Source organism: Manis javanica, chromosome 13 (genome assembly GCF_040802235.1).
Source record: "Manis javanica isolate MJ-LG chromosome 13, MJ_LKY, whole genome shotgun sequence".
NCBI lineage: Eukaryota > Metazoa > Chordata > Mammalia > Pholidota > Manidae > Manis > Manis javanica.
This window is the reverse complement of record NC_133168.1, coordinates 85,559,031-85,576,067: the sequence shown is the minus strand read 5'-3', so window position 1 is coordinate 85,576,067 and position 17,037 is coordinate 85,559,031. Positions and strand designations below refer to the sequence as shown.

General features: G+C 42.6%; 1 protein-coding gene across 3 annotated transcripts in view; it reads right to left on the bottom strand.

Annotated features, from left to right (window-relative positions):
- Nucleotides 1–12,570, bottom strand: part of ADGRE3 (adhesion G protein-coupled receptor E3) — a 38,518-nt gene extending 25,948 nt beyond the window's left edge. For all 3 annotated transcript variants that reach the window (XR_012124404.1, XM_037018830.2, XM_037018832.2), the window contains exons 1-5: nt 12,446–12,570; nt 9,222–9,272; nt 8,042–8,164; nt 3,689–3,726; nt 150–333 (exon numbers count right to left, since the gene is read on the bottom strand). Coding sequence is in view for 2 of the 3 variants with exons in the window: in XM_037018830.2 (XP_036874725.2) it covers nt 150–333; nt 3,689–3,726; nt 8,042–8,164; nt 9,222–9,272; nt 12,446–12,470 (421 nt within the window). In the remaining variant the exon portion in view is untranslated. The remainder of the gene's footprint in view (nt 1–149; nt 334–3,688; nt 3,727–8,041; nt 8,165–9,221; nt 9,273–12,445) is intronic.
- Between the last annotated feature and the right edge of the window lie 4,467 nt (nt 12,571–17,037).

The following is a 17,037-nucleotide window of genomic DNA, read 5'->3' as shown; positions in this document are numbered from 1 at the left end:
AGAGTCAACTTCATAGAAATGGATTTTCTACAGTAGATTTCATATAAATGGACAGATGCAGTGTATTTATTTATTTTTGTAATTGCTTAATCCATCCCCCAGCTTGTAACTGGCCCCCTGGTGTGTATCAGGCGGAACTGTCTACTTACCTACAGCACTATTTTGGACTTTCTGGATTTTTTGCTCTGGGGAGTTCAAGGCAGTTTTTAGAACATTCCGTTCCACCTCCTGGAGAACAGATGTCACTCTGGATGCAATTTCTCTCTTCTCTCTCATTTCCCATAGAGTCTTATTGGTGAGAAGTGACTCGAATTCCTCAACAATCCCTTGTAGCTTTGAAGATGGAAAGAATTAAAAAGAGTCCAGTCTGATAGATTCCAGATCCTTGGGAAGTACTTGCACAAAAAGCAGGTCCTGGAGCCAAAGGACCTGGTTTGAATCCCAACCCCACCATTCACCGACTGCATTACCTTGGGAAAATCACTTTGTCACCCCTGCCTCAGTTTCCCCACTGAGAATGGGGCAGTAATGGACCCGCAGAGTTTTGGAGAGACTAAATGAGTTGAGAGATGCTATGTTTTTGAACAGTGTCTGCACCTGGTAAACACTAGATAAGGGTTAGTTATTAGGAACTTCTTTTACCAAGAAAATAGTAGGGTTGCTAGAAATAAACCAGTGGTTCTCAACTGGCAGTGGTTTTCACCCTCTAGGGGACATTTGGTAATGTCTAGAGACACTTGGATTGTCACCACCAAAGGGTGCTGCTGGTATCTAGTGAGTGGAGGCCAGAGGTGCCGCTCAATGTCCTATAATGCAGGGGACAGTCCCCACAGCGAAACATGACCCTGTCTCAAATGACAATGGGGCCAAAGATCAGAAACTGTGAAGCAGAGGTACATCTCCAAGGCACTTTAACTGTCCTTCTTAAATCAAGAAATCTATCTTTGAAGGACAGCAGAGACTGGAGTGGCTGGAGAAGAATGAAGGTCCAAGGTGGAGTTTTAAAAACTGACATATAGATGATCTGAAGGACTGTGTTTATGCTGATCCCACATCCTTGTACTCAAAGTGTCCTTGGACCAGCAACATCAGCACTGCATGGAGCCGGTTAGGAATGCGGACTCTTGTACTGAATCCAAATCTGCACTTCAACAAGCTCCCCAGAGGATTCGTGGGTATACTAAATAGGGGCACTGTCTTGTTTGCAGTGCCTAGAACTGCCCTTGGAAAATGTGGGTGCTCAGTAAGTGTTCATGGGCCGAATGAATGCTCTTCAGAGGAAAATGCTGTCACGACAAAGATTTATAAGCAGAGTGATATTTACAAAGGGCTGGAGGAAAGTTCAGAGCCGCGGTTAGGCTAAACCTCTTTGGTCTTCTGCTCTTTCAGTCTGAATCTTCATGGAAATTCTGAGCTGAGCTTGCTAGTTTAGGAGCGGCCTTCCAACTCCCTGCCTGATATAGAAAATCTCTCGCTAAATGACAGTTGAAATCTTTGTTTAAATCCATTTGTACAGAATGGATGCCAAAGTATTTGACCTTCGGAATTGCTATTGCGGTATCCAGTGGCTTCGCACCAGACATGATGACGTGCACCTTTCTCTGGCAATGTATATTTTAATTGAGGGGGAATTCACACAACATAAAATTCACTCTTTTAAAGTAGTCAATTCACTGGCACTTTAGTACACTCACAATGTGCAACCACCACCTCTATATAGTTCCAAAACATTTCATTACCCCAAAATAAAACCCTGCCCCCATGAGAAGTCATTCCCCATTCCCCTTCCCTACCTACTGGCAACCACTGATCTGATTTTTGTCTCTATGGATTTGCCTGTTTTGGACATTTCATATAAATGGAATTGTACAACTATGTGATGTCTTGTGTTTGGCTTCTTTCAGTAAGCATGTTTTCAAGGATTCATCCATGTTGTAGCATGAATCAGGACTTTATGCCTTTTTATGGTTGAATAATATTCCACTGCGTGGATACACCACATGTTCATCTGTTCATCTGCTGATGGACATTTGTCAGTGTTTCTGTGTTCTGGCTATTGTGAATTGTGTGTCCCAAGAATATAGGTGTGCAAATATCTACCTGAGTCCCTGTTTTCAGTGTTCTTGGGTATATTCCTAGGAGTGGAGTTGCTGTGTCATAAACATAATTCTATGTTTAACTTTTTGAGGAATCTGGGCATGACATTTTATAATGAAATGTTTCAGTTGATTACATAATTACTTGTTCATTACTTTGATGAACATTAATTGAACTCCCAATGTGGGCTTGGTCTGATTCTTGCCCTCAAGGGGTTATTGTTTAAGGAGTGATGACATATCACCCAGACGTCATCAGTCTGCTGGAGATAACAATGGATAATGTGGATGGAACATGTACTTCGGATCAGGAACTCCACCTATATTATCTCGTCTAAACTGCCCATCCATCCAAGGAGGTGCATGCTATTATTACCTCCATCTTACAGGTGAGCAAATCAGTCTTAGAGAGTGTGATGGCTAATTTTACATGTCAACTTGACTGGGCTACAGAGTACCCAGATATTTGGTCAGACATCATTTTGGGTGTGTCTGTGCGTGTGTGTCTGGATGACATTAGCATTTGAACAGGTAGATGGAGTGAAATCAATTGCCCTCTCTGAAGTGGATGAGCCTCATCTAATCAGTTAAGGGCCTGAATAGAACAGGAAGTAGGAGTAAGAAAGAACATCCTCCTTCCTGCCTGCCTGCCTGCCTTGAGCTGGGACATTGCTGTTTTTTTCAGACTGGAACTGAAACATCGATTTTTCCTGGGCCTCAGGCCTCTGGATTCAAGCTGGAATGTCACCATATCCTATAATGAATAGATCTATCCCCTCTTCACCCTGCACTCCAGACGAATGCTCTGGAATCCCTCTGCCTTCCTCCCCCTGGTAAGAATGCAACATGGCAGCAGCCCAACTTTGACCATGCAGTTGAAGACATGACGCTAGGGGTGGTGCAGTGGTATGGAAAGAATGTGAGTACTCTTGATCCTTTTGCCAGCCTGGACTGCTCATCTCTGGACTGTTAACTCAAAAAGGCATAAAGATCCATCTTGTTAAAGCCATCGGGTCTCTTTGTCACATCAGCTCAGCGCACCCTAATACAGTCTTGTTTAGTCTGTCTTTCTTGGTCTTGGATAGATCCTGTCTTTAGGGGGCAGTACATGTACACACACCTCCCCCTACACATACATACACAATCAATCAATCAATCAATCAACCATCTATCATCTCTATAATGAAGTATATAGTGATATATAGTAATAAACAAAGTAATAAATATCTACTCATATATAGTAATAAAAGCAGTATGATATACACATAGTGACATACATATAGTAATGTACTAGTAGGTATAGTAATAAATAATACAGATATATAGTAATATAATAATAAATACACAGTGATATATATGTATATATTTAACATAATAGATAAATAACATTGAACTATTATAAGTACTATATATTATAATCAAGGTATACTACATATCATAACATATATGCCACATCATACATATATGTGTATCAACATTTGATAGATACTATATTGTACATATACAATATATAGTATCCACCCACCTTTGCTAATTTGGGGCTTTGTAAATATTTGTTACCTGGCTAGATTCCACTCTCAGCTTCTACTCACCTCTTTCTTGTCTTTAATTGTATCTGAGGAAGTGATTTCTGCAGAAGACATAAAGGGGAGTCACCCTTAGGACTGAGAATGACAAGGTGGGGAAGTGGGCAGGTGAGGTGGGTAACTGCATCTAGAGGTCTGAATACATACTATCTATGTTCACTGACAAGACTGCTTGCTGTGTTGGGGGATCAGAGTCTGAAGGCCTTGTCATGGTATCGAGCTGTGTTGTTCTGGGGATGGCTTTGCATCGGCAATGGCTGGAGACACGTGAGGTCACAACCTGAAGTGGGGGATGGACTGGCGTCCAGTGGGTGGAGGCCTGGGATGCTACTCAGCTCCCCACAGTGCACAGGATGGCTCCCAACCACAAAGAATCATCAGACTCAAAATGTCAGTATCACTGTGGCAGAGATACCCTGGCACAGAGGAAGCAGAAAAGTGTAAGCTCCAAATTCTTAAATCACTCTTGGCTGGACGTTATAACTGAAATGGCTGAGGAGGCAGAAAATTAGATTCTTCAGGTATTCAAATTCACCTTGGCTGGGAATTACAACTGACCCGGGAGTGTCCATTTTGGTTCGCAGCTGTTAATGAGAATTTTGTGTCTTGCCTCTTGTGCTCTGTGAGGACAGCCATCTCCATTTAGAAAGACAATGAAAGGCTAGCAAATATTTACACACTTGTTACCATCAGATTGAAGTTAAATCTATATCTGTTCTTTACCTCGGTTTTCAGCTTTGTCTACTGGCTAAAAATGGCAAAGAGCTTCTTGTAATACTGAAGGCTTTATCTTCAGAGTTCAAGAACTTTGACTTACAACTTTGAATCTAAGAATATGTGATTGGAAACCACATTTGTTGTAGAAAACTGCACTTTTGGCTGAAAGCTGCATACTTTTTTGTGGGAGTTTTCCTGGACTAACCCAAAATGGACTCAATCCATATTAAAGGACTGCGATGAGCTCTTGAAATCTGGAAAATAACCAAAAACATTTCTCCTCCTTGTAAAATAACGTGAGTTTAATGGCTTAATATCAGAACTGGGGTAGAATCTTGGTCTACTGGTACATTGTCAGTGGAGGTGCCCATTGCCTGGCCAAAGACTCACTCACTTTGGGTTCAATTATATTCATGCATTAATTCACTCAACAACTGTTTATTGATTACCTGTTATCGAGGTAGCAATGGACTTCTGGCACAACACCCCCTCCTCTCACTGCCTCTCCAGTGGTCTTTTCTCTTACCATTCCCACCTGGATCCTGGTCTCACATTTGGAGCTCATGTAGCTACACAACCCTGGTGTGGACTCCACCGTGGGACATGGGGAAATACGGGAACCTGCAAGAGCATCTCCCATTGGTGGAAAACAGACTCTTGATATTAAAGAGTCAATTTGTTGCTTTCTTGCCTGTGTTCTTCAAATTGGGTACAGAAGTAATTTCTCTCTCAATTATTGCATAATCTCACATTTCCTTTGCTCTAACAAGTATGAAATTAGCAAGCACAGAAACCTCAGCTTGGGGGAAGAAGAAAGGGAAGAGGGAGCATGGGTGAGCAAGGAACCCTGAGATAAACTGATACTCATGGGGGCAGCGGGAGGGCAGAGGAAGAAAGGAAAGGACTCAGATAAGAGTATTTTAAAGATCTCATCTCTACTGGGGGTGCGAAGCAAGTGTGAAACGAAGCTTCTTGATATGGAAAAAAAATGCATCCTTGTCAGGGAAATAAATGGTGAGTTTTTAAAATAATAGGAAAGAAACATGTGTTTGATTATGAAATTAAGAGATGGTAACCATTAATGAGATTAAAAAAAAGTATAGTAGAACTTCCCAATACAGGAAAAAATGGAGTTAACAGTGACTTGATCAACCAAACACAAATACAAAAAAGACAAATGAAGAAATAAAGATAGCATAAAATTAAAAATAAATGTAAAGTAAGGTGGAGGGAGTAACTACATCAGTCATGACACTAAATACAAATGGACTACTATACACTAAATATGAATGGAAATCTATTAAAATAGACGCCAGTAGACAGGGTGTCGCAGTTTTAAAACATGGCCTCCAAATTATTTGACGTGATTTTCATTGATATATAGGTTTACTGTTTTATTCCTTTGTGTCTGAATGGGCTTGTGACTGCTCCAGTCAAAAGACTACTGCAGAAATGACCCTATGGGCATTTGAGATAGGGCCATAAAAAACATGCAACTCTCTGGAAGTTCTGTGCAGAACATACCCTCTCATAATTCAGCCATCAACTGTGAGAAGCTTGAGCTACACGGAGGAATCTGGTATAGGAGCTCCATTTGACAATTTCAGATTATATCTGTGTTTGAGTCAGCTCAGCCCAGGCACTAGACATAAGAGTGCCTTCAGATAATTTCAACCTTCAGCCATTTGAGTCATCACAAGTCATTTGAGCCTTTTGGCGTAGGCCTCAGATATCATGGGGGCAGAGAAGAGCCATCTCTTCTGTGCTTTGTTGAATTTCTGGTTCAAAGAACCTATGAACATCATAAAATTGTTTTATGTCAATAAATTTGGGGTTATATATGCAGCAATAAATAACTGGAACATTCGGCTAAAAAATGATGCTCAGCTGTTTTCAAGAGGCTAATAAACGTGGAAAATAAAGGGAGGCACAAAAAGATACTAGGAGAATTAAAAGAAAAAAAAATGTGCTATATTAAATATGAGACTCTGGAATTTAAGGTTTAAAGTTCTACACATGGTGAAGTGGGACACCATGTGTTGATGCTTAACACATTTTGTAAAGAAAATTATATCCCAGTCATAAATATGCATGCACCAAACAATATAGACAAATACAAAAACCAATAAGTAGAAGTGTAAGAAGCAATAACAAACAAAATATAATTTGTATATTCAATTTACTTCCCTGAGAACTAGTAGACAAAAAATAAATAAGAATAGAGGAGGAATTAAATATAACAAACAATAAGCACACACAGAGGAAAGATCTAGAGGATAAAAATAAGTAAGGCTATGGAGAAACTGATGAATGAGTACAATCAGTAAGTACCATATATAGAGAGTCAGAGAGACAAAGATAGATACTCATATACATATACGACCCACGGCGGGGAGTAGTAGTTTATTTGGAGAGATGATGCTACGCTGTGAGCCCATCCACTCCCATACAAGAGGAGAAGTGTATGTAGGTGTTTTCCTCTTCATCTCAATCCAAGAGAGAGAGATTTTAAGGAGTTTAGCAAATTACACATCCCCTGCATTTTGTGGGGACCCAGTTGACTGGTGCCTACTTTGCCTCGAAAAATCTAAATGGTGATTAACTGGCTTGCAGTGGGACCAAGAAGAGATATCTATTCCACCTTCACATCCTAAGTCTCTTGAGCAAAGGGTGAGTTACTATTTCCCAAGAACTAGACACGGGTCGTGGCGTGAGACTTCTGGCAGGGGGTTGCTTAGTTTCTGTCCAAAACGGCCCCTTGGAGAACCAACTGGACCTACTCCACCAGGGAGGAGCAGGAGGAGGTGCAGGATTCCTCCAGGATGCGGAAGGCACAGGGAGGAATTTGCTATTACCAGGGAAATGTCAGGGGAGTGATTAGCAGGGAGGAGAATTTTCTTCAAAGAATCCACAAAGGCTGTCATGATAGAAAGTGCTCTGTTTCAGGAACACTGAGGCTCAATAGAAACAGTAGCACCGGGTAAGTAGATACTTCCCTGATCCCCTTTCCTTCTCCCTGCTGGGTTCTAATCCTAGCAAGACTGGGTGAAGAAAAGTAGAATGTTCATGGGCAAAGAGGTGAGAAACCAATTATACCCCCTACTCTTGACTACAGGCTTCCAACCAGGAGAGAGCTTGATGGAGGGGACGGGAAGAACCAATATTAACTCAAGTCTGGAGTGTTTATTCTTCCATGTGATTGGACATTTTCGTTATTGAATTGAGACTGCATTTTGCATCTTAGATGATCGTAAGACTTTATATTAGAAATGTTTCTGCCCTAGCTTTTAGTCTCTCCTTGCTATGACTTCAATGCATATTCTCCCCCTTAAGTTAAAAAAAAACCCACATCTGTATGATGCTTTATAATTCATGAAGTACTGCCAATCCTTACCTTATTCAATACCCTTAGCACTCTCATGGAGCCAGCATCGACATCCTTGTGCTATAGAGGGGAAAGCTGAGACCTGGCGAGCTTCTGGAAGAGCCCTCTATATGACTTCACGAGAGCATTTCATTTTTGTGAAGGCTGAGTTAGTAGTTTCCAGCATTGCAGATTATTGGGAACTCAACTCCCCAGAGCCCCTAGGTCGCCTCTCATCCACTCCCCACTCTGAGTGATTTGAAAATAGCCCCCTTTACCTTTACATATCTCGAAGGGGAATGTGAAGAATTTCTGCCCTGATTCAGAAGTGTATCCAGGATTGCAGGTACAGTAAGTGCCATTGACACAGGAAGCATTTAAGGGGCACTGGAGACAGGGAGCTGTGGGGAATAGAGAGGCAGGTCAGACATCACTGGGGTCAAAAAGTCCTGTTAACATTTGGCGTTGCCTCTGAGCAGGTCTCTCAAGATGGAGGAAGCCTGCACTTATTCCCTTTTATGAGATTGCAATAAAAAATTAGATACCGAATCCAAGTTACAGAAAGTGTGACTCCTGTCCTGATAAAGGACTGAGATTGATGTTGATTTTAACACAAAATCTCAATGCAATGTAATTGTGCTATTCTCAACACCTCTGCAGAATTTATACATGGGGAATGAGTTGGTTAAGACCCTGGAGCCCGAGTCTGAGTGTGTCTCCACCACTTACTAGCTGTGTGTCTTTGCACAAGTGTCTTCATCTTTCTGTGTCTCAATTGCCTGGTCTGTAAAGTGGGTTATTGCAAGGAGTAAGTGAATCAGTACATATGAAATGCGTTGGGTGTGCCTGACACATAATGTGTCAGCTATGATTATAAAAATTTGAATGTGTAGGGTGTTACTGGAGGTACATTCTGATAAGGGTGCATGAGAGCTCTATAGTCCTTTGGATAACTTCATTTAAACAGAGACACACTGAAGATCTTAATCTGAGGCCTGTGGGGAATGAATTAATGAAAATAATGGGGCTGAGGAAATATCTCCAGCTTTGGGTCTAGTGGGGAAATCTGGAAACTGTGCAGGGTTTGAGGGAAATGGGAACTTTTTGTTAACTTACTTATGGTCAGAATGGAATGATTACCATCATTCTTTGCTTCTCCCCACTAGAATGTTCAATTTACGAGACTGTGTGTGTTTCATTCACGGTTCTATTTCTACATTGGGCACAGTGTGGTTACTAAAGACACACAATGGTAAAACAAAATATAAATGAAAAGATACCCAAATTCAATGAAATGATCATTAAAAAGAATTACAGGAGCAAGCCTGCCCAAATTCTGTTCCCAGAACAAGCCCCTTGTCTGCAGCCTGTGGGAGGGCATGCGTGGTCCCAGACACACCCTTGGTCTAAGCCCTCCCTGGTCTCTGGCTACAGAAAAGCTGGGCTTTGAACACTCACATTTGGTCTTCTGAGCCCCAACTCCTGAGACACGCAGCAGAAGGCAGAGCCCTGGAACGGGAAGCAGAGGGGAGACACAAGAAACTACTGAGGAAAGAGCCCAAGAAATTCTCCAAAGGCTGCGCATCAGTTACTCACTACTGTTTAAAAACCAACACAAAATGTAGTGTTCCTTTTATTCTCTCGCTCAAAACAGTGTTCCTTTTATTCTCTCGCGCGGTTTTAGCGATTCAGGGATCTGGGGAAGTCTCGTGGGTGCTTCTGGTTTGGAGTTTCTTACACAGTGGTGGTTGGGGCTGGAGTAGCTGGGTACTGGCTGGGCATTGCTGCCCCTTCGTGTACTCTCAGGGTCTGGGGTAGTTTGGGCTTCCTCCCAGTCAGGCAGCTTCCATGGCACTTCAGAACTGTGAGTATGTTCATGGCTTAAAACAACAGAAATTCCTTTGGGAGGCTCTCGGGGAGCCCAGCATTTCCTTGCTTTTTCCAGCTTTTGGAGGCTGCCCACATTCCTTGACTCATGGCCCCTTCCTCTATCTTTAAAGCCTGCAACATGGCAGCCTCTCTCCTTTCTGGTCTCCTGTCTCCTTTCCAGAAGGACCCTTGTGATTATATAGGGCTCCCTTGTACAATCCAGGATATTCTCCCCATCGCAAGATCCTTGGTTTAATACATATCTGCAAAGTCCCTTTGACCATGAGAGGGAATTCAGGACATGCCACCCCCCAAATATGCCACTTTGACACATTGATTAGTTTGAGCTGAAGGCATTTGAGAAACAGCAGATGCAGGCAGGGCTTTCTGACCTACCCTTTTCCTATCTAAAAGCAGACCGTACAGTTTCCCCCAAGAAAGGGGCCTCTGTGTGCCAGGACGAGAACACCCTTAGTGCCAGAGGCTGGAAATGGATCTGTACAAATACAAAATAACCCACTCTCTTCCCTGGTTTTCCTTCCCATATATCTCCTGGTCAATTTATTGGCCATAGCCCAAGCCCCTTCATCTTGTAATTTCTTCACAGATTTATCATTTCTTTGCCCAAAAGGTGTAAAAGTTTTGTGCTCTGGTCACTTCCTTGAATCTTCATTCTCTTGTGAAGGCTGCGCTTCAGAGTTTAACTAGATGTGTATGCTTCTCTCCTATTAATCTGTCTTCTATCATTTTAATTCTTATTCCCAGTTAGAGACCCCAAGACAGTACAGGAGAATTTTTTCCTCCCCTACACGTGTAAGGTAACAAACTCACAGGGTCCAGGGGACTGGGACATTGTCATCTTTGGGGGGCTGTCGTCCATCCTCCCATGCTCCCACTCTCCCCCAGAGAGGGTGCTGGGTCTGTGCCCTGTCATTAGTTATTCACGCAACTTCGTTCATGGAGTGTTATGAATATTTGTGTTTGTCTAATGATTATATACTCAGTTGGGCTGTCAACTGCTTCATGGCAGGGTCCTGGCATATTTCCTAATAAAGTTAAATTTCCCTTCGCCTGAGTTTTGTATAATGTTTAATTTGCAGAAGCCACATTTACACTACACCTGCCCAAATGAGGACGATAGCTCACAGATCCACCAAGTAAAACGTGGCTGAAAAGTGCTCCCTAATTTCTACATCTCAGGCAGTCTGGACCATCCTGTTTCCTTGAGGTGAGTCTTCAGGGTCTACTTCCAAACCTATAGTCAGTAACAGGTGTATGCGCCTTAAATTAGGGTTTCCCAAGAGTCATGAGTGCGCTAGTATCCCAAAGTCCTAAGAGACTTTAGAAATCATCCCCTGACTCTTTTTGTCAATGAGGAAGCAAGTCCCCAGAGGTCAAGTGTCTCAGACACTAGTTGTGAACATTTGAGTAAGTTACTTAATTTATATCCCCTTACATGAAACATGGTGACAGCACTGCCTATCTCCTGTGGTTGGGATAATGACGTAAGTGAGGGAATGTGTTAGGCACAATGTCTGGCAGAAATTGCTCCACAAATGCTAGTTGCCTCTATTACCATTTTACTTGCCCTGGAATCCTATTCTAATTCTCCACCTGGTGCTCCTCCCATTACAGCACTTGCTCCATCCAATGATGGGGGCAGAGTTCCCATGGGTAATTGGAATTCACAAATAGTCCATCTCAGAAGTGTCCAGGACTCGGCCTCCAGTTGCTCCAAAGCAGGAAACATCTTGTTTGAGCTTTTACATTTTTTAAAGGTTTATTGAGGTATAATAAATATACAAAAAAATTGCACACTCTCTCATTTAAATTTGATTCTGCTGGACAGTTCTTATATATATAGTGTGGAAGAGGCTGCAAAGGTGAGGAGACTTGGCATTTTCCTTCAAGTAATTATTTTGATAGACTTTATGGTCTACCACATGCCCCTGCAAGTAAATCATTATGGGCCTTTGAAAGGTCATACAGAACCTGTGATGCTATTTTGCATCTGTAAATGTGGAGACGCTGAGTGACAATGAAATCAAGACATTTTAGGCTGATAACAGGCTAAAGTAGGTGCTCAATAAATGTAATGTTTTGGACGATAGTGAGGCTATTTCTATTATTTGATTTGGAGCCAGATGAACATTGGGGAACCATCTGTGTAGAGGAATGGTTAAAGCTAGAGGATTATGAGATTCCTCTAGGGAGAGGGAGTGAAAAAAGAGAGGAAGAATCCTTTGGGAGAAGCTTTAGAGCCAAGACCTGGAGCCAGGTGGCTTGAGTTAGAATCCATTCACAAGCTGTGTGACCTCGGACAAGTAACATAATCTCTCTGTGACCCAGTTTCTTCATCTGTAAAATGGGGATAATATTAGTACCCACCTCGTGGGCCTACTGTGAAGATTAAATGGGTTAATAACAGAAGATGCATGGTCAGTGCTCAAAAATGTTGTTTGTCCTTAATATTCTTGGTTTAGGGAAAAGTTAAAAAGGAGGGGGAGGGAAGAAGAGCAAGAGAGGCAGAGAAAAAGCCATGGCAGTGCCGGTTCACAGAAGTTATCAAGGAGGAGAGGCTACCAGTGTGAAACGAAACCTGTAAAGAAGAAGATGAAGAACTCGTTGGACTGGACCATCAGGAAAATGTTAGGGCTATTTGACAGCACAGATTGATTAGGGTGGTAACGAAGCAAGCCATGATCCAAGGGGAAGAGAGCGCTCAGTCCAGAAGGAAAAGAGCCGACTGTTGGAGTCGGTAGCTCCTGATAGGTGGTAGGTTAAGGGGCAGTCATTGCCAAGGTTAAACATACCTAGAAGGAGCAGTGGCCCTCGCATTCCTGCATTCAGGTAGCCCTTGCCAGCCGGCTCTTGAATCTCTCTTCTGCACTTTCAGATGACCACTTTTCCTTTCTCAAGGAAATCTCATGAGATTTTGACACACGTAGCCTGGGTCAGCTGACTTAGGATATTGCTATGAGATGAATAAACTTCCTCCATTCTTTCATCATGAGACCCATAGTTCTGCTTTTTATTCGCTTTATTTTTCACACCATTTCTGCACTTTTTGCATACGCTTTTTTGGTAGTAGGTTTTTCTAGCTCTTGTTGATGGCCTTTGGAATGACAGAATCAGTTGACCTTAGGGAAGGAATGCGCTTTAATTACAGAGCATTGTCTGAGGAGTAGGAAGTGACTTTAAGGTCAAAATAAACCTTAAATAATCCTGTGATTCTAAGTCAGATAAACCAGAATTTAGAGTATCTCTGTTGGCATCTAAAGTTATTGGAGGCATCATTTTCACAAATCTTAGGACTTTTTTCCTCCTTGGCAGATGGCACTCACCAGATCTACCTGGAGTCTCAAAGTCCAGTAGAGGGTGATACATTATTTGGTTATTTGGGACAATCCAAACCAATTGAAGGATTTGGGACAATAGGCTTCTAAGTCCTTTCCTCTAACAAATACTAGGACAAATATTATTGACAGGGTCCATGCTACTTCCTAGGGATTCAGCAGTGAACAAAATTAACATAATGTCTTCCATACAGAGCTATAGAGAAAGGGAACATTGGAGGAACAGCAAGTTTTTTGGGGAGAGGTAGAGTTAAGTTTTGGGGAGGTTGATTTTGAGGTGCTGTGATGTCAATATACATTTTTATGAAGTCTAGATTCACAAAAGAGAGGGCTTTCCCCCCTAGCCCATGGAGGGTAATTGTAGTCATGGTAATGGATTAAATCCTTTATGGAGAGATTGTGAGTGAGAACAGAGGCCTGAGTAAATAATTTCAAAATCATAGAGGGGAGGAGCAGCAAACAGAGGAGACAGGGCTGCAGTGGCTGGACAGGCGAGGGCAAATGAGCAGAGTATGGGGTCATGGAGGGTAAGACTGGATGAAGACTGAAAAATGCTCATAGGACAGAGCAGCAAGGAGATGGTTGCATTTGTAGCAAGAGCAGTTCCAGTGGTAAGGATGGTGATGGTGGAGATGAGGATGATGGTGGTGGTGATGGTGGAGGCGGTGGTGGTGATGGTAGTGGTAAAGATAGTTTGTGGTGCAGGTGATGATGATAGTAGGGATTGTGCTGGTGGTGCTAAAGGCGGCTGTAATGGTGATGATGGCAGCGAAAACGGTGGAAATGGTAGTAGTGACGGTGGTGGTGGAGGTGATGGTGGTGGTGATGGTAATAGTGGGGAAGGTGGTGGAAGTGGTAGGTGATGGTGGTAGCAGTCATGATGTTGATGGTGGTGGTGAAAGACAGAATAGAGTGGACTGAAGAAAGAATGGGAGGTGAACAAGTGGAGACTGCAAGTGTAGTCAACCCCAGGGACAGCTGGAGGTACTTGTGTGAGCAAGGAAAGAGGAACAGTGGGACTCCCTTGGGTGGCTGGAGCATGGTGGAATCAGCTGGCTCTCGGGCGGTCAAGGCCATGAGTCTTGTGTAGTAAGTTTGTTGGGCTCTCAACCTCCCACTGGCTCAGAAGCCACGCAGCTGGGCTTTCTGTTCTTTCTACTTAGTGGTCCTCTGCAGATAGAGGCAAGAGTTGATCAAGAAACACAGGTGATGCCTCCTAATGGTCAGGCCAGTGCTATTCCAGAGTGTTGGCTCTAGAGTCAGGCCACCTATGGTCAAATTTTGGCTCCGCCCTTCATTAGGTGTGTGACTCAGGCATCTCTGATTTGAGATAACTTTGATAGTCTCCTAACAGGTTGTCCTTCCATCCCATTCTCTGTCCTGCGGTCGGGAGAACTTTCTGAAGCATGAATCTGAATCCATACACGTCTACCTCACAGCCCCATGGATACTTTTGCAGGCTAAACTGCTCAGCAAGCACACAAAACCCACCCTATCTGGCCCTGTCCACCCTCCAGCCTCATCTCCCACCCTTCTTTCTCAGGCTGCCCACCTGCCCTGCTCATGCGTCTCTGAACACCATGTGTTCTTTCCAGCACTGTTCTACTCCTGGCCAAGTCCTTCAAGTGTGCATTCTGGGAGTGGGGTGCAGACATAACCTGACAAGCAAAGTGAAAGATGGGATCTTGGTAGAGCACCAGAAGCACCCACTACAGCGCTCAAATCTTTCTCTGGGTTGTGTTTACCCATTGCCTCAAATATTGCTACACAGAATATGAACGTCACTTCCCCTTCATTTTAGTGTTCAAAATAAGGATGATTTCCCCTAAGGCCATGTTGCATCATCATGATAAACCTGGGGGTGAGCAGCTTTCATGTGACTCTTCCTTCTTTGCAGTTTCAAGGATCACGATGGCAGCCAGTTTTGCAGGCAGGATCAATTCGTGGAAGTGTTGGTGGAGATCTCTGTAGGGGATGCCATTGGTGCCTCACCCAGATCCCATTTCTTGCCCTATCCCTAGGAGTATTTCCATGAAAATGTATTTTTTTTAACAAAGGAGAAAAATACCAGGTTTCATTAATTCCATGAATGCATTTGTCCCCTAAAGAACCAGTGGATTTTTCTTTATAACCCCACCCCCAGTTGTGAGTTGGCTGTGATCTCTCTTATCTGCCCTTCCCTCCAGATAATTGCCTTCAAGTGGACAGGAGCTGCTCTGGGGACTTGTGACCCTCCTCCTTAGGGAACATCTTGCAGCCAATGACAGTCCAGGATCGGATATAAAATGTCAGCCTCCTGTCTCAAGAGGGAGCATCTTTGTGGTGTCCCTTAGGCTCCAGGGCTCCCTGTGGGGTCAGGGTGATGCTTGACTCCAGCCAAACCCACATCTTCATTCAGCTCTGCTTGATCCTGCTTTCCTCACTCTGTCTCCTGAGAGTGATCCCTGATAAATCACAAGCACCCAAACCCCACCAAGGGAGCCTGACTTAACACAAACCATTTTTTATTTAGTTGTCTAAACAATTTAAGGCTTTTAACTATTTTTGGTTTTATTCTGATAAAATTTAGAAATACTATACTTGGATTATGGCAAGGCACAAATAAGATCCCTTATGAACAACATTTTATTTATGATGACGATGACGGTTAAATCCTATTTGGCCCTAGAGTATATAGTCCTTACACCATACTGCCACCTTCTGGGAAAACTAAGGAATAAGAAATTCAAAGTGGTTCCAAATGCTGAGTTTATGAAACAGGACTGAGATACCGATGAAGGTCTAAATCTTTAGGGTATAACAAGCTGAGGCAAATACTACACAGATATTAACCAGTTGTTTCTCATGTCACTTTAAAATACATTATTATTTTCTTATTGCACTTGGAAATTCAGCCCCAAAATACTCATTAATAAGCTAAATTTAGTAATAAGTGTGTGGAAAAGGGAGTTAACATGGTCTTCACATTTATTCACTCATCCATCCATCCAACAAATGTTTTTAAGATATGCCTGCTCTGTGCTTGGTGATTTCATGTCAGGTTGTAAATGATGTCAAATAGGGTTCTAACAGCTTATTCCTTTAGCCAATTGTCCCACCAGTTTCCTTTCCCCATTAACCTGAAATACTTGGACACATATATGCCCGAGTCAGGTTCTGAGCTCTGTTTTGTTATGTTTTTTGATCTATTTTTCCATTTTTGTGACACTAACACGCACACACACACGGTAAATCTCTAGCCATAACATATTACGTAGTGTTCCTGGAACATGTATTTCCCCATGCCTGTGTTTTTGCTCCCATTACACGCCTACTTGGGAGGTTTCCTACTAACTATTCCCGATGACTTCATGTTCATCCTTCAAGAACTCACTTTCAACCACGCCAAATTTCTTAATTTGTTCTCCACATCTTATTAGTTTTTTTTTATTCTGCTAATGTAGCATGTACTACAACGTGTTGGAATTCATTTCATTAATAAAATGGATCAACCTCATCTCTCCAGATTTTGCCTACAATCTTCCCCTTGGAAGGCCCTAGCAGGAAGGCGCTTTGTAACCCAACATTTAGCGTGCAGCAATCAACTGATGCTGTCTTGGTATTTATTAAAAGAAATAACAGGCACATGTGCTTGATACAATAGTTCTTTTGCTTTTATTTTGATGTTTTCAATTGAAGTACAGTTGATATACAATATTATATTGGTTTCACTTATACGGCATAGTTATTCAACAGTTATCTACATTATTAAATGCTCACCCAAACTAGTGTAGTTACTGTCAACACAGACAGATGTTTAGAAAGGCAAGTTGAAGAAATAAAATATATAATCCTATTTTTAGGGGAAATTAGAAAGCCTGAAAAATAAATCTTACCTATGGGTATGTTTTTGTGGGGGAATGGGTTAAATCAAAGGAGAAAGGGAGGGGCTGGGGAAATAAAGGGTGAAGGGAAATTAAATATTGAGCATCTCGGCGTGCCAGTGAGGCCCCGCCCCAAACCCCCCAGGGATGCAAGCCCCGCCCCCAGCCCAAACCCGCGGGGATAGG